Source organism: Lipophrys pholis (assembly GCF_963383615.2).
Source record: "Lipophrys pholis genome assembly, chromosome: 7".
Classification (NCBI taxonomy): domain Eukaryota; kingdom Metazoa; phylum Chordata; class Actinopteri; order Blenniiformes; family Blenniidae; genus Lipophrys; species Lipophrys pholis.
In genome coordinates this window covers 4,729,776-4,748,281 of record NC_137638.1, presented here as the reverse complement: position 1 = coordinate 4,748,281, position 18,506 = coordinate 4,729,776, and the positions used below count along the sequence as shown (strand labels likewise).

Below are 18,506 nucleotides of genomic sequence, written 5' to 3'. Positions count from 1 at the left end.
GAAACGGTACAGGTAGTGAATTTTGCAAGTAAGAGCAGAAGAAACGAATATTGCACACAGTGATGTCAGCGGCTGTTGAAATGTCTCATGGCACCGGGGACAAAAGATCAATGGTCATAACTCGCTGAGGTTTCACTTTCGGTTCACTTTGTGGCAGACACGTAGTCTGGGGCTGAGGTGAAGAAATGCGTCTGTGTTGACTGTGTTGTAAATTGTGAAGCTCACTTATCGAGTACTCTTACCATCCTAATCAAGTATTTTAGTGTGAAAAGCCACAATTGTAATTTACAAAAAAGCTCTTGGCTCTTGGTGCCTGATGTTTGTTACAAACCAAAGTTCAATGATTTGAGTGTTTTAATTGTGTGAAGACCTCCTTCCTCAATAGGAGTGAATGCCTGGGTCCTCATCCAAGATGGCAGCCAAGTTGAGCTGTATGTCTACTTATACATGTCTATGTGGATAATAGTGATATAGTCAAGATCGTTATCTATGTCTATCTTTTCACTTACATGTATTTGTGACAACAAACCGTAGGAGGCCAGTTTTTTCTATTGTGTTCTATTAAAGAATTCTAACAGACGTTGAGATTTACTCGTCGTTACAGTTAATGGTATTTTGAGCAACGGAGCTCTTGTCGAGGAATCACAGTTCCTCAGCATGACTGCCAAAACTGAGACACCAAAACCAACTCCTTCGTCCATGAGTGTCGTCATCGTCTGCAGGTCTCACTGCTGAATGTTACTCAGAGGCTGTGCTCAAGAAGACATTCGGACTGAATTTATATATGACATACATACTGAGAAAACGTTTGCCAGAGTCTCGTTGACGATGCTGGAGCTCCCCACGGTTTCACCCATGCCTCAGGTCGCCGTGTGTTCAGATCGTTGAACTACAAGCCAAAGAGCTTTGACCCGCTCGTTCAATCGATAAGAAATTAACATGTCTATTGATTCGCTAAATAATGTTTGGGCAGCCCAGTGGTCGGCACTCACTCACTCACTCACAGTGAGAAGTGTGTGGAGTTTGCATGTTTCCCTGTTTGTTTTTTGCTGCTGTAACCCCAAAAACATGCTTGTTAGGTTAAGTTGTGACTCTAAACTGCCTGCAGGAGTTTAAGTGTTGGTAGTTGGGCGTCTCTTTGTTTTCCCTGTGATTCTGTAAAAACTACAAACCCCAATGAAGACGTACCCTGTCCATTGCTCCAACCATTAGGTGGGATAAACGGGGCACAGAAGACAATTGAGCGCTCAGTATGAAAAAAAGCTGGTGGGGTTTTGAGGCGCCGGTCGTGTTATCTTGTCAGTACTATTCTCCCAGCGCCACATTAATAGCAATAAAGCAGGCTCTGCTGTTTAGCTTTAAAATGATGTGAATTGAAGTGGATGGGACATTGTGTGTCTCTGTTCTGGACTCGTGACCCGTCCAGGGTGTTTCCTGACCTTCACCCGTCCTGCGTTGGTATCAACTCCAGACCCCCCGGTGACTCCGACTTCAACCGATCTACATAGTAGATGAATAGACAGACGGATGTTCTTTAACATGAAATGATCCTTCAGAGACCCGACCAGCCTCTTTCTTGACGTTTCCACGCTCACAGACTTGAAGCTTCTGACCTTTAAAATGCACTTGCCCATCTTACGCACTGTTGGTTCAACCGACTCAGACGCCACTTGACATTCCATGTGCAACACGATGATCTAAAGGAACTTTGCTGTTGAAACTCTAGTTTTGTTTTGGGTTTTTTTTCCCCTTTCGGCTGGATGTCTTATACTTTGTTTGACATTCCCTTCGCTGTAAAAACCGGGCGCGATGCGTCGAACTGTGGATCAGAAACAGTCACAGTCTCCAGAAGGCTTCAGCGGGACGCCTCTGTCAAATGTTGGTGAAGATCCGGGCGATATGACCGACACACGGCACTGTCCAGCTGCGTGGCGTCTTCGTCTGGCAGAGGAAGACCAGCGAATGACGGTGTCCCGTTCAGAGCGTGTCCATGAACCTGCGTTATTCCAGATTGTTTTCACAGCGATACGCCCGGAGCAGGAATCCCCGTGCGTAGATCTAAACGTACATATGACAATCTCCAGCACATGCGAACACGTTAGTCACACCCCCCCACCCCACCCCACCCCCTTCTTTCTCCATCTTCTATATTTCTTTTCCTTTGTGAGCGGCGAGCCGGCTAAAGGAAAGACGGGGCCAGGCAGCCGGCGAACCATCCCACCGGGAGGCTGAACAATGATGACAGATGAATACCTGCGAGCGACAATCAAAGTGCTCTTTCATCATTGCAAATTCAATTTGGGAGATGGACGTTTCACCCCTCCCCTCCTACACCCCCCCCTCCCCCTCCCCCTCCACCCTCCCCTCCCCTCCACCCGGCTTCCAATCCGAGCCTCGGCCGGTTCTTGCCGAGGCTGCAGACGCCATTGCTAATGGGGAGTTTGCGGGATGTGCTGAGCGGAGACTCGTCGTCACTCCGCTGATAATATTCCACACGAGTCAATTAGTGCGACGTGGCAGACGAGAGGATGGGCAACAGGTGTTTGTGCTGATGTGCAAAAAGAGTTTACCTTCGAAATAGGAGTTTCCTCGTTCTTTTGTCTGCCCTTGGAATGATTTCACATGTATTTTTTTCTTCCATCTTTCTGCTTGGCTTTTGGCCCATTCTGTATTTGATCTCGTTTTTCTTTTCTGTACATTCAACCCTTCCTCATCTTCTCCTTTAAGTTCTATTGTCTTTCCCTTTCACCATCCTTATGTGAGCCTCTCCTTTCATTTGCTCTTATTAATCTTCTCTACTTTCCTTCCTTCCTTTTCCTCTTTTTCTACTTCGTTTTGCTCCCTTCCTTTCATTTCATCTCATCCTTTCTTTTTCTGTCAGTTCCTTCCCTCTGCTCATTTTCTTTCCTCTTATCGCTTCTTTTATTCACTCATTTCTTCTGTTCCGCTTTTCTTTCCTTTCCCTTTCTTTTTATAGTTTGTTTTCTTTTCCTCTCCATTTCTTACTTTCTTTCAGTTCCTTTTCTTCAGCTCTTTCTGTTGTGTTGCTCCTTTCTTTTCTCCTAATTTATTTTCTTATTTGCATTATTTCTTTTCCTGATTGTCTTTTTTCCCCCTGGCTCCACTTCTTTTTCCGTTTCTACAACCTTCTTTGCCCCTTTACTTTCATTTCCTTCCTTTTCATATCTTTATTTATTTCCTTTTCTTTCATTTCTTCTACCTTTAATCTAGTTTTTCCCCTTCATTCCCTCAATTTCTGCCCCGTTTATACATCATTTTACGTCTTAGTTTCAAAAACCTTCGTGATTACGCTGGAATGTTTCGCAATCGAGGTGTACTTACATGGAAGCGGCAGAACTACTGAAAATGATGCATTCAGCATGTTGGGCTACTAGTTGGCGCTGTTATTGTTTTTTTTTTTGTTGTTTTTTGAAACCACACAGTTGACTCAATGAACGTTTTGCCGTCGTGTAAACTGCTAATATTCATTTCCTGTTTGTGTTCCTTGTTTACTACTATGCCTCTTTGTCTTGTTTACCTTCCTATCCACATTATTCTCTTTCTCTTTTATTTATTTCCTTCCAGTACCCTTTCTTATGTTTCTCTTCCGTCTTTCATTTACTTTCCTCTTCTGTCTCCTGTCAATTTCTTTGCACCTTTATTTCCTTCTCCTTCGTTTTCTGTTGAAATTTGTCATTTTTTTCCCTTTAATTTGCTCCTTTAATTCCCTCAATGTATCCTTCCTCATTCTCTTTGTTGTCCTTTCCTCTCTCCTGTTCATTTCCGGCCTCCATTACCCTTATTTCCTCTAATATCTCCGTCCTCTCCTTGGACTTCCCCCTCGCTCTGCTTCAGGGAGTGGTGGCAGCAGAGAAGACCAGAGGGGGTCAGCTCCTGGAGGAGCCAAAGATGTTGCCTTTCCGAGCGAACACCTTCAGCCTGCAGGTGTCGATCCAGGATGTTCCTCAGTTCCTGTGGAGCATCAAACCCTTTACCACATGTCAGGTACGGGCCAAGTCGCACCGCACGGCCGACACTGCGCGTGCATGAGCACATGCACACTCATTTCCTTCGCCAGCCAATTACCGTGGTACGTCAGCGCTCCATCAAACGGCATTAGAGGAATGTGTCTGTTTCTCTTAATGAAGTCAGATCTTCTAAAGCCGACTGTATTTTACTGTACGCCGCATCCTAATAAGGCGCTCTACCAGGGGATTTTATACTCGGAGCTTATCCACTTCGTTCATATGAAAACAAAACACTCCGACTCGCTCAAGGATTAAAAGACACACTTACCAGACATCAGTGTTACGACGTCAATTTATTAGAGGTTGTAGGTGACAGATTGTGAGCACAATTGTTTCCTCTGTGCTTTCTTTTACTGTTTGTTCCTGTTTTTCTTTCTCACGTTGTCCTACTTTCTTTGTTTATTTTTAATTTCCTATGTTTTGATCCTTAATTTCCCTTTACTTTCTTTATTCTCTCATTTCCTTTGCATTTCCTCTTCACTCTAATCCCTTTTTATATCTTCCTATTTTTGATTTATTTCTCCATTCAATTAAACAGAGCATCAATACAAGTTACAGTATTTACTATATATGTGGTGCCACTCTTGTGCAGCAGGTGGCAGCACTGAGTCCCCGTCGTTTCCCATCCGTCCTCTGGCCAGTTTTATTGTTTGTTTTTGTTTTTTTTAGCATTTTTAGCATTATCATGTGTGATGAGAAGAAATTTGAAAGAATGTACTTCATCAAGCAATACATTACTGCTGCTATGTTAAATAACAGTGCAACTCTTTGCATCACCTGGTGGTAAGAAGTGGAACTGCAAGGCCAGAAAAACCGACAGTTTAAAAACTTGAGTTATTTTCTTTAGTGAAATGTTTGTAATAGTTAAACACTCCTAAATCTTCATTTTTTGGGGGGGGGACTATTTTTCAAATGTGTTGAACTTGAAAATATCACATATAACACGTTTAAAGAATCACAATATAGATCATGTTTTCTTCATGAGCTACAATTGCTGTCTTTTCAAATGTCAGTGGATCATTAAAATTGTATGTTGTTTGACCTATTCCTGTTTCAGTTCATATAAATATGCGAATAAATTATTTAAATATTCTATCGTAGCAGTACATTATTAAAGTTTATTGTGTTAGTGGCCAAATCATCGACTGTATAATTTATTTCCTCAGGGTCGAACAGCATATATAATGAGTCATTTTGTATGGTATCTATTCTCTCCTCTTGTATTTCTTTGATAGAACATTTTTAAATTAAATGTTTTTATCCGGATTTAGACAGTGTGGAATTACAATTTAACAAGCACCCTATTGAAGTTTTACACATATATTGGGGTTATTTTAAACATATGCAATGAGCCATGGCTACATTTGTTGTGGAAGAAGCTTTAACACAGTCTTAATTGGATGCACATCAAGGACATTCCTTAGTCCTCAGACACCAGTGTTCACATCGCCCAAATGAAACGATTTTTATCCCTGAAGAGAACTCTGGTCCCGATAAAACAGGGGAGTGAGAACACGCCCGATGAAACCGAGTGAGGACTCCCACCTTGGTAAATGGACTTCACTTATACGTATAGCGCCTTTCAGCTGCCTGAGCAGCTCCAAAGCACTTAACATAGTTCATCACATTCACACTCATGAGCCTTTCAGAGGACTGTTGGATCTCGTACAAGTTTTGGTGTCATGTATTTATCCTTATTGGATTAAAAACAACTAATATATCCTAAGATTCTATTAATAACTACGAGACTTAGCTTGTTATTGTCACACCTGCTACGCTTATGGTTTGATAGTATCATCGGTCATTTTTAGTTGATTGGCTGATTCTGTCAGTTTCTTGAGTGTAGGAGACCCGAGTTTGAATCAAGGACGGGTGTGTAAACTCTAGTTAACTCCATGAAACCTGTCACAATGATTTGGGAACACGTTCATCCAGGTTGGAGGTTTGATCCCCCACGTTGCTCTGTCCATGTGTTTCAACGTGTCCTTGAGCAAGATGCTGAACCCAAATAGCTCCCAGTGGAACCTGAGCGCCATGCATGACCACACTGTGACAAGAGTTAATTTCACGGATCATATAAAACACATTGACGCTGCTCAAACTGTGAAATCTGCTTAATAAGTAGATTCACAATCTATTTACAATTTACTTGCAATTGATCATGTGAAAATATCGACATTTTCATCATGTATACTCTGCGCCACAACAATAAAAAAAAATTCTGTTTAGGTTTATTATGGCAATATTTTACCAGTCCAGCCAAATCAAGATAAAATTGAGCTGAATATGGCCCCTGAACTAAAATGTGTTTGACTCCTGATCAAGTAGACTGATCGGACTGTTTGTGTTTGCGAGCTTGCAAAATCGTAGGTGACCTCCACCTCCAGCTCCACCTGAACGCCTCCAGTGTCGACATAAAAGACAACCCAGCTCCCGTTCTGCTCGCTCACGCTGCACCTTCGACTATATGGAGACTCGCCGTGCGAACCGTCGGCCGCCTCGCCCGTCATCGTGTGTTTACCCAACAAAGTCTCATTGTTGTCACATGCGCTCCGGCGAAGAAGAAGAAACCCGGTGTGATGAAAGTGATTTCCGCTCAGCTCCCAATGCGCCGTGACTCACTTTATATTTGTGTTTACCTCCGTGTTCTCTCAAACTGCTCTTTCACTGTCGCCCACGTCTCCCCCTCAGAAGGCTGCCGGCGAAGAAGACAGACACGTCCAGAGATTAATAGCTCTTGTGTTTGTTGTGCTTGTCGCCGCGTTACGATGCAAACAGGATGGAATTGATCGCTCGGCAGCAGGCGCAGGGCGCCGTTTGGTCCCGGGCCGCGCCTGTCGTCGGGCGCCCGGGCCGCGCCACTTCGTCGTTTAAAGACGTGACTGCAGACCCGAGAGCGTTGCGGAGACACTTTTTCATCTCCTTATTTATGTGGGACTGGGAGGAGGCGGGCGGGCGGCGCCGACCTGCTTCGCCGGGTACAGGTCCAGAATAATGGCAGAGCGGCGAGCCGTACATCAAGTCAGCTCTTTGCAGCTAAAGAGCATCCCGGCTTCTCCATGTCCATCACCCCTCCCACTCCTCCCAGACTCCCATTATCTGCTGCAGGGAGCCAGGATCAAAGCAACAAAGGCGAAGTCTTGAGCCGGCACACCGCCGGTCTTCACCAGGAATCGTTTACAGGTCACTTCCAATATGCAGATACGGCGTTGGTGGAGTCCAACAGAGGTCAAGGACGTTTCCCTGCAGATGTGTGTGGAAATTAATTATAGATCAAAGGCGATCTTATTTCCACATACACTGCTCACAGTCGTTAGCCCACAAGCTCATGCTGCTATCAGTAACTGTACAGGGATTTAGGTTATATTTGTACCCCTTATCTTGCACTGTAGCTATTTCCATGCATAAATATGTCAAACTACCCGAGTCATCAAACTTCAAAGCCTGCGCTTACCGTTTATCTCGCTGTGTGGAAGTGGCACTGCGTGGCGGCCTGCCGGAGCGAGGAGCAGGAGCGTCTTATTCAGGGAGATTCCTTTTCTCTCTTTACCATTCCGAGGTCTAATTTATAAAACTTTGCATTGGATCCTCGACACCACTGTCCTGATTTATCTCCCAAGAAACTCCACGACGCAGGTTACGGAGGTCCGGGGAATTTGTTGGGTGCTATTGCAACACAAATTCTTCAAATGCACATTTCAACATTGTAGGCGGTTCATGGCTCGTAGTTGGTAGAGCGGTCGTCTCTCAATCGGAATCAGCTTATCCACAAACAACCTGGTGTGATCTCATGTGGGCCACACCCGTACAATAAGTACAAAACTATTACTAAATAGGATTCACATTTTGAATTTCTCTTCAAACATAAAATAAATGCAGCGTCCATGTGTTGAAGGTCCAGTATTTAACATTTCTGGTCTAAAAACTGACTCGTTGATAAGGACATGTTGTGAGTCACTCAACTGTCCCCATACAAGCAAGTGAAGAAGTGGTGGCTGATTTCAGACAGTGACTCACATCACAACAGCATAATCACTTAAAATGACATATCTTACCTTTAAAATCCATCAAATTTGAGTCGAAGTTGCCAGGTTTGGTGTAAAAGATCAGTGCCTGACTGGGATGTGACAGGTGGAGCCTGTCTTATTTAAACCTCTGACATTTAGGCTCTGCTCCTCTCTTTAAGTGTGTGCTGTCACCAAGCCGAGGTCTAAAAATCTCCTCAACGCCTTCGGAGGAAAGGTTGTGGCGTCCAAATGACCCGACATGAATTATTGCAGCTTGAGGAAGACTCGTCAACAATCGGTGGACATATTAAACAATCTGAGTTGTCTGATATAAAAAGTGTCTCGTCAGAAGGGCCTGTGTGTGAATAGATGAATTCATATTAATGTAAATAGACTTTTTTTCTTCTTTTTTGTATGTATCTGTATTTTGGGTATGTTTTGACATGTCTGGAAGGAATTCATAAAAAAAGAAATAATGTAAATTCTGTCAAAATGTCTGAAAGGAATTGATTAAAAAAAAAAAATTTAATAAAAAAAAATATATATATATGTATATATATATATATATATTTAAAAAAAAATTAAATACTGCCAAAATGTTTCAAATGAATTGACAATAAATTTATAAAAATTTATAAAAAAAATTAAATGAATGTAAATACTGTCAAAATGTTATAACGAGCTCAAACATGTACTAAATAAATACACAAAGGGCTCAAATGTTTTAATGTCTTGTTGAAAAGTTACTACATTATTGGCTTATGTTGCATTAAAATGACAAAAATAACGTCATTGTGACTGAAACATCTCGGTGATTCTTCTTCTTCGTGCCCCCTCAGGAATTCTCCTTCCCCCAAGTGTGGTGCAGCAACCAGCAGCCCCTGCACTGTGCCTTCTCTCTGGAGAGATTCAGCGCCGCCACCGCCCAGCTCTCCTGCAAAATCAGCGTGCGCCAGGTCAAAGGCCACGAGCAGATCCTGCAGGTCTACACCGCCGTGGCCGAGGTGAGGCTCCACCGTTCCGCGACCTTCCTCCACCCGCTGTGGGGTGGGGTGGGGTGGGGGGCTCTCCTGAGCATGTGTTAATAGGACGCTTTGTTTTTACAGATTCATGCTAAAAACAGACATCCAGCTGTTCCTTTTTTCTTTTTTCTTTTTTTTAACCTTTGAAAACAAGCAGGGAGACACGTGTTCCAGGGAATAGCTGGCTTCACATGTGCCAGCACCCGGGAGCTGCCCACTGTACCAACAGTCTTCTGTCAGCCGCTGAGCAGCTCCACTGGAGCGGCGAGGAGCTCCAAGTCCTCGCTCAAGAGCACCTTGACAGTGGCTGTTAAGTGTTACACATTGATTTTTATTTTTTTTGCCCACAAATGGGGCCTGTCCCACCTCAAGGCCGCCACCGCTGCTTTAAACCCGGCCGGGCGCATTGTGAAACATTATTTCTTTTTACGGTTTGATTAAAATCCGACTGCGATGATTAGTCGGGGGCTTTCTCCCACAGGAAGACCAAATAAAAAGCTTTTATAGACGCTGTGTGTAGAATCCGGATCATCAACGTGTCAAACATGGACGTGACCATCTGGAGACGGCCGCACCGAGTTTTTCGTTGTGGGTCACCAGGATGGATCAATATCATCAACACACACATACACACACACACACACAGAGCACAGCAGCAGGTTTATAGCAGCTTCTCCGAGCAGCCTGGCGCCATTAATCAAAGGTTTCATCCAAATCATTTTTACTGAATTTTCAAGAAGTACGTGAAGGAAAAAGGTGCATTTCTGTACAGCGTCTCCGACATGATTGTGAGGATAAACAGCTGGTGGTGCTAATTACCCAGCCAGGTTTAATTAAACCCAACTGGAGGGGGAAAGAAAAAAAAAAAAAAGGACAGCGAAGAGGAAAGGCGTAATTAACAGAGCATCGGCGAAGAAAGCGTGAAAATGGCATTTCTGTTTGTTTTTGGATTCGCTTGAGAAAGGTTCCTGTAAATCCACACAGAGCTCACGTTGATACCCCAACATTTCCACCGCAGCAGAGCGTGGAGACGCTTTATACTGTCTTCATACTTAAAGAACATGCAACAGTAGGTGGAAGGAAATGCACCGACGAGACATCGAACCATTTTGCTCAACTTCAGGATGCAGGGAGAGGTTTACACACACACACACACACACACACACACACACACAGCGCACCTGTGGCTCAGTTGGCAGAGCCTTTTGATGCCGTATTACACCGTCCGTCCATCCATCCACCCTGGAAAGGTCTCCAGTCCGTCACAGAACAAACATCCACACACTCACGTTCACACCTCGGAGCAATTTAGTGTCGTCCTTTAACCTCGCATGCATGTTTCTGGACTGTAGCAGGAAACAAGGAGAAAACCCGTGCACACGCGAGGAGAACGTGGAAACTCCACCGGGCCGGTATTTTAAGTTCTCGCTGTGACTCCAGAGTGCTCACCGCTGCAGGATGCAGGCACTTTCCGCCTGAGTCAGTGTTACCGTGATTCGGTTTCTGTGAATGAAATCTACAAGTGAGAAGACGCCTCCCGAGGCTCTCTGATGTCTCGTGTGGAAATATGTATTGACACATTCGATCGATCAAGCAGCAGCGGAGAGTCGAGAACAAGTCAACACGCTGCACGCCATCGTAACTCCCGACTCCTGATCACTCTGAGCTCCGGTGGCCCCTCCACACCCAGCGTCAACAGACACGGAGACACAACATTTATACAGATGTAGATACGTTAGACGGCTCCAGGGATGAGGCATTTTTGTTCACATCTCTTCACAAAAAAAAAATACAAAAACCTCTCAAATTGCTCAACATCTCGTTCACCAAGACAATTCAGTTTTAGGATCGCTGCAGCTTTAATGGCGTCATTAGCAGTGCGCGTTTGAGCTAAAAACAAACCAGAGTATAATTACATCCAGCACACTCACCTCTTTCCTCCTGGAGTTTGAGCACGACAACGCTGTGAAGGAGACCCGTTTGCATGACAACGGTTAAAGTGAAAACTCATTGTTTTTTTGCATTTTTGTTTTTCAAGGAAGTTGTTTAGATGGCAACCTTTTGAAAACATTTGGTCACACAGAAATGGCAGAAATGCTGAAAATGATACCGTTGGTGTTGCCAGGCCATGAAATCACTCACGTGCAAAAATAGAAATACGCTATAAACCTTAACAATGGGAGAACGCGGACATTCGTATGCACTGACGACCAAGTTGGATTATTACAGTGACTGTCAAAATAAAACAGAACAATATGGACTGGGAATTATTACACTGGAGGAAAACATTCTTCTTATTGTCTGTCTACTGAGCATGTGCAGAAGAGCGAGTTACTATGGCCGTGGTGCACATGCACAGTAGCAGCATTTCAGTAAAGTTGCGATTTCCTCTGTTTCCACGGAGACGGCGTCACAGCGTTTTCGAAAAGTTCCACCTTGGGAGCCATTTTCAAAAAGTTACGTTTTCCGTTTCAGGACGAAACTCGGAGTAATCGACAAAGAGCAGGTTGATAAGTGTGGATGAAAACACAGAACAGACACGGTTCAGCTTATCTGGTTTGATGTTTATGATGGAAACGCCGTTGAATGAGAAGTCTGAGTCCAGCTAACTCCTCCTTTGGAAACCTTCTCCCACCCAGTCTGACCCCCACCCTCTTTTCTCTGCTCCTCCAGACTGAAAAGGAGTCGGTTCCGTTTTTTATGCAGACAGACTGCACCATCACGTCCCAGACGGGGCCCAAGGCCTTCAAAATCCCCCTGTCCATCCGCCAGAGGATCTGCGCCACCTTCGACACTGCCAACGCCAAGGGCAAGGACTGGCAACTCTTAGCCCGGAAACTCCACTTAGACCGGTGAGTGTGTGACGTGCAGCCGCTCTCAGTGCCTCCGTCCTCCCCGCCGACGAGAACGTTAACGCTCCTGTGAGCATTATTAACCTCCTGAATGTGGCTTCACAAGCAGCGCGTTGTGGGTTTTACGTGTCTCCAAGCGGCAGGATTGGTTTAATTACCTGTGCAGGAAAATGAATGGTTGTGTTTTCTGTCATTGTGACGTCCCAAAAAAAAAAAGAAGCATTGTTGAATTGTTTTACACTTTTAATAGTTCGTCTTTGATGAATTGGTGGAGAATTCTAGTTACAATAATTTGTGAATATTCTAGAAGAGTACAGAAGATATGTACTCTATTACAATTAAAAAGTATTAAGAGTAAAGTACAAAGCAACTTTTTTGTTTTGACAGCAGTTCATTGCTTTGCCAAAAGCAGGCATTCCAATTCCATATTACCTGCGAATATATCGACATACAAAGTATTTCTCTAGTAAATGATGACCTATGTCAAATTACACTTTTTCTGCTAAAGTAATCAATGTATTAGCAATAAAAACATGCGGTTCAAAAGATGTAAATATGAGTTCAAACAAACTGAATCACTACGACAACCAACGCCTGATGCCAATCTTGCATCTAGTAGCATTTTACGTTAGCATTTACTGTTACGGTCTTTCAAAACAAAACACACCACATGTAATCAGGTCGCAGGTCGCAGTCACGATCACCTCAAATGTCTGACACCGTTTGATATTTATTGCAGGTTGTCCTTGAAGCGGTCTCACAGTAGCGGTGTGGGAACACCGATTTAGAGCCGAGACCAAAGATATCGCTCCGAATCTCCTGCGATCGCTTTCCTCAGGGACGGCCGAAAATCACACAGTGTGTAGGATCCGTTTACACGACAAAGTTTCAAGCGAAAACGAATTGCCCTTCATAAAACGTTCCGTTTACACGGAATCGGCAGAAACACTGAAAACGATGCAGTTAGCATGCCAGGCCAGGAGTGGGCACTGTTGTTTATTTTTGTAAAGAAACAACACCCACATGAGCACAGAGAACAATACGCCATAAACATTAACAACGGGAGAACACGGACATTCATATGGACAGACGACCAAGTTGGACTGTTATTACGGGGACTGTCAAAATAAAGTCCCAGGAGAATATGGACTGGGAGTCATGACACTCTGGAGGAAACATTGTTATTGTCCATCTACTGATCATGTCCCGAAGGTCAGAGCCAGAGCATTTTTTCAATAGTGGCATCTTGGGAGCTGTTTTCATAAAGTTGTGTTTCCAGTGACTCTGAGCACCGTTGTCGTGAAAGCGGACGCCTAAAACGCAACGTAAGTTTTCCATTTTCACGTAAATTCGTTGCCATGTAAACAGTCGCTAAGAGTCCTCTGAAATTCTAAATTAACCGGATACGCTCTCATTTCCAAATTGTGCATCTTTGAACTGTGGCAGTGGCTGCAGCCTTCAGTGCTGCTTGTTGTTTCTCCTCCAGCGGTGGTGGTGGTGGTGGTGAAACACTGCCCCCTGCTGGCACCTCGCTCCATCTCCCCAATAACAACAGAGGAAACCACTGTGCTGGATTGGCATGGCAACAAAATCTCCTTTCTTTCATGTCTGCAGAAGAACCTGTGAGCCAAATCCAAAACCAAACTCTGCCTGCCTGTAATCACTAATCACTTGCGATGGTAATTTATGCCGGATTAGTATTTTAATAGCCTCAAAAGGTCACGCTTTCCTTTGTTTCAGCTCCTTGTAAAAACAGATGGTGGTGTTTACTTCACCAGGACACAGTTTAGGCGAATTTATTAACAGTTATTGATGTAATTACATGATTTTCATGACAGTCGGCTGGAACAGAAGCAGGACCCGTATTGGGTGATTTGCAGAGAATTAGAATGAATGAATGAACTTTAATCAGTTTGAATACAAAATATAACACGGCTCCATTATCTTAATAAATAAAACATACAAGCATATTCACAAATGAGTGGGAGGGAGTATAGAATTACTAAAACCACCTCTTCTCCATTAGTTTGTGATAATAATATATTTTGCTTCCATTCAAAGACAACTCAATCTCTTTTTTGTAATCCACTATGGTGTATATATAGTACCTGTATATTCCCTCCATGGAACAACTTTAAATCAGTATTCAGAAAAAAAGAAGTAGCTCATCTGTTTGTGCAACCGTATTATTGTGTACCCACTGTTTTATCTTTTCTTCAACTCTGTTTTAGACTGATTCCATCTTTTAACACCACCTATTGAAATGCATTTTTTTTTAATTGATGTGAATTTCAAAGTTAGTTTCCCATTAAATTATACCCCCCATCTTCATCACAAGAACTTCTGTATACTGTAGCTGTCGGTCGAGATGCGCCGATACCTTTTTTTTTTTTTTAAAGGACGAGTAAGAGTACAAACTTTTAGCTACTTGCTGATACTGAGTACTGATACCAGACCCCACCAGAAGGCACAATTGGTTTGAATATAGAGGCTGAAAGACTGGCAATGAAGTGTGCTATCAAACATTTGTTGAACAGACAGCGCCATCTAGTGGCTTCAGAAAATAAAGACAGTAGATCATGAAGCTTCATTTGGCCATCACTACCACATACTACTTCGGTATCGGTGCGTCCCTATTTGTTGGGATTAATTAGTTTCATGTATTAAAACGGTGAATCCCAAACACTGATTTATACCACCGTGAACCTCGTCGACCCCCCCCCCCCCCCCCCCCCCCGCATTTTAGTATCTTAAAATGAATTATTTTGATTGTAAACGTTATTGTTTTTAAAGTTAAAGGAGTTGAATGCTGATTCACCTATTTCTCCACAATGTGGATGAATTTTAAGTCTATTAGTTCATTTTAACTTCAAAAATAACACTTAATTGATTCTTATTGTTTTTTTCTGTTGAATTATTGGTGGGTGCAATGATTTCTTTTATATTCACCGTGCAATAAATGTTGTAATATTGGTAACGTGGTACATAAATAAATAGGGTAAATTCAATTAAACTTCTTTTTATATGGCGCCAAATACAACACAGTCATTCCAAGGCACTTTTACAGAGGAAACCCCAAAATATCAGTAAATATGAGTATTATGGTAAATAGTGTGTAGTTACGATCTAGAAAATGTATTTATTTTAAACCTTGAAATGCATCCTGATATTTTAGATTCTAAATGTTTTGTGTTTAGTTTATTGTTCATTTTATCAGGTAATTTCAATTCTGTGGCTCCTGTCAATTATCACCCCTTCACCCGTCAGCCTGCACTACTGTTCCTCCACCGCTGCTGGTGTTAGAAAGGCTTGTCATGGTTTGATTGTACTGGTTGTGTTATAGCGGGTGTGCGGGTTCCTTTTGGGGCTCATTTGGTGGTGTTGGTGTGCCACCTCCTGGCAGTAGATGTACCACTGCTGTGTTTGCTGTGTGGGTATGGGAGTGATGATGTCGCTCAAGTTTTGCATTCTGTCATGATTGCGAATATTTCTGAGTATGTTTATTCTGATTACATATGTTGTTCACTGCATGTTGGAAGTTTTAAATGCTGACAGCCATTTAATTATATTCTTATAATGTTGATGTTTTATTTGATATTGTGACATTTCCTTATGTGGTCTTGGGTTTTCTGTGAAGTGTATAGTGTACCAGGTCCATAAGCCAAATGTGTTATTGCTTCTAATGTTGTAAATTAATGTAGTTTTGTATTGTTAAGGGGGGGGACATGCAATCACAGGTATGAACATGCGAACTGCACAGACTAATACCTGGACTAAGGGATAAATAAGGGATGATTTTGCAACTTCTTTGTGGAGGAGAGCAGCATTTAGACCTCGTTTGTGGAGCGGATGTTGTCATTTGAGGGGCGTTCACTGTCCAGTAGTGATGTTGCTTCTGTCATTTTCGACTTAACAAAAGGTGGCTGCTCAGAAGAATCTAAAATCTAAAACGTGTTTTTGAGTTATTTAACACTTATTTTGTGCTTCACGATTCCAAATGTTCATTCATGGTTTTGATGCCTTCAGTGAGAATCCACACTGTAAATAGTCAAGACACTAAAGTGGCGTGAAGGCGTGTCCACAAAGGGTCACAACGGAGTGTTTCATGTCCGACGCGATGCCATCAGACGTGTAATCCTCCGTCGCTGTGCTCCTCCACAGAAACCTGGGATTCTTCGCAAAGCAGCAGAGTCCCTCCGCGGTCATCCTCAGCCTGTGGGAGGCTCGCCACCAGGACACTGCTGACCTCGACTCCCTCGCCAGCGCCCTGGAGGAGATCGGCAAGATCCACTCCAGGAGCTCCCCGAAGGAGGCGGACGAGCCCGACTGCGACTTGGGCCACATACCAGCGGGCAGCCTGTGCGGAACGGCGAAGCCGGCTCAGACGTCGGAGGAGGCGGCTCCTGAGTACACGGGCTGAGGGAGCAGACGCAGACTGACAGACAGACTGAGGCGTTAGTGTATCTGTGTACGCGCGCGGCCAGCGATGGACTTAAGACGCCGCGGCGGCGCTGGTCACGGGGCGGTCGGTGCGTAGGCGGCGCCGGCGGTCCACACGTCGACCGATCACAACACGTCAAAGGTGAGCCAGCGCCCGCTGTGACTCGGCCCCTTCTACTTTTAAGAAGATGGACTGTAAATCTTTTTCTTTTCCTGCTTTTTCACTCCTTTATGTTCCAACTTGTTTTTGGATTGATGGTCGAATCGCTTTTTCTTCAATCTGCTTTGGAAGAGAAAGGAGCTCCTTTCCTGCTCCGTCGTGTAGCCTCTCCTCTCCCAGCAGTCCACATGGCAACCCACACCATCAACACAAACTAAATCTAGTTTCTTAAAGGTATTTTTTTTGGTTTGTTTGTCGTGATCAAACCGAGGGGGAGCTTCTTTCCTGTCGCGTTCCACTTTCCCGGACACATGCAGGGTCTTATATGCAAATGAGGTGATACAACTGTGGCGTCATTCCTGTATGGACTCACCTGTATTTGTGTATTTGATCCACCTATCCCTTCCTTCAACGAGCAAATCTGGACTTTTTTTTTTTTTTTTTTTTTAATGTGCAATATTATATTTTTCAAGCTACTGACTGCTTAAATGTTGTGATTGTGAACTTTCCAAACCAGGTATCTCCAAGTTCACGCATTTTCACCGCTTTGAAAAAAAAAAAAAAAGAAGAAGAAGAAGAAAAAAAGTGTGACACGCAAACATCAGCTGGTTTAATTGTGAGAGACAACGGAGAGACGTCTGAAGAAAAAGAAAAAAGCTGTGGTTGTGGCATTTCATGGCAGAGCGACGTTTCAAATCGTGGCATTACTGGTCATTTCCTCCTCTGGCAGATCGACAGAACGGAAGCTGTAAAGCACGTTTTCCTGGCACCGCGGGGGGGCGCATCGCTGCGTCCCATCGAGTAGCTGCAGCCGCCACAAAGAGCTCATATCAGCCAGCCACACAATCACACACACACACACACACACACACACACACACACACACACACACACACACACACACACACATCGCCATACACACACAGTTCTCAGAGGTCACGTGCACACAGCCTTGTACGGTAAAACAATGCAGGCGAGAAAACTCTCGGTGGAATCGGTGTCAGAAATCCAGTAATCATCTCTGAGAATGTGAGCGATCACATATGAACGTGTGGTCGAGGAGCAAAGAAGGCAAAGAAAACTATTTACGTACTATATCCAAAGGCTGCAGTCAGTTTGGAGGACACACACATCGTTTGTTTATCCATTAGAAACTAGAAGCCTATAGATTTCACTTATATAGCACTTTTCCAGTGAGCGAGTCGTCCCCAAAGCGCTTCATGCTGATAATCACCCCCACCCATTCACACAGTTGTGGCAGCTGCCATGCAAGGTGCTCAGTCCGTCCACTGGGAGAAATTTGGGGTTTGTGTGTCTTGCTCAAGGACACTTTGGCATTTGGACAAGGGGGAGGTGGGGATTTGAACCCGCAGCATTCTGATCGAGAAGACGACCGCTCTACCAACCCGAAAGTGTAGGTGGAGCAGGTGACGCCCAGCAGAGTTTGCGGATTGCTGCTAGTATTTCTAGTTGCCATGGTAACCGTCGACCGCCTTCTGTTGGCGTCAGGTTTTTTTTTTTTTTTTTTCATTGTTAAAAATGGGAGGGGGGGAAAAAACAAAACGCGTCCTTGTCGATGCCGTCCTGTCTGCAGCTGGTGAATTAATAAACAGTAAGTAGTTAACAGAGTGCAGAGTTACGAAACCTGCTGCAAACAAGAGGCAGTAGCCAAGTTGTGTATTTATCAAATGTTCTTGACGCATCCTGTTTTATTAAGTTAGTACAAGTCTCGCATAAGTGTAGCTTAAGAACTGTCGTCGCTTATGTGACTGTGGGTCGGAAGAAGAGGGCTTCATCAGCCAATCAGAAGGTCTTTCTACTCCAAAAGTCCCAACACAGTGGAAATTGGTGAAACGGCAAAAAATTAAAAAATTAAAAAAAAAGATCAATACAATTACTTCAATGATTTAAAAAATGCCGAAAGAGAACTGAAACAGTCATCCATCTTCTAAAACATCTGTTCAATTCAAGGTCCATGGTACTGGGAGTATTTGCAA

General features: G+C 43.7%; 1 protein-coding gene across 2 annotated transcripts in view; it reads left to right on the top strand.

Moving 5' to 3' along the window:
* unc5db (unc-5 netrin receptor Db) overlaps window positions 1–17,059 on the top strand; it is a 261,092-nt gene extending 244,033 nt beyond the window's left edge. For both annotated transcript variants that reach the window (XM_080468237.1, XM_080468236.1), the window contains 4 exons: window positions 3,856–4,005; window positions 8,875–9,039; window positions 11,731–11,909; window positions 16,071–17,059. In XM_080468237.1, the coding sequence (XP_080324363.1) occupies window positions 3,856–4,005; window positions 8,875–9,039; window positions 11,731–11,909; window positions 16,071–16,329 (753 nt within the window). In that variant the 3' untranslated portion in view covers window positions 16,330–17,059. The remainder of the gene's footprint in view (window positions 1–3,855; window positions 4,006–8,874; window positions 9,040–11,730; window positions 11,910–16,070) is intronic.
* Window positions 17,060–18,506: the final 1,447 nt, after the last annotated feature.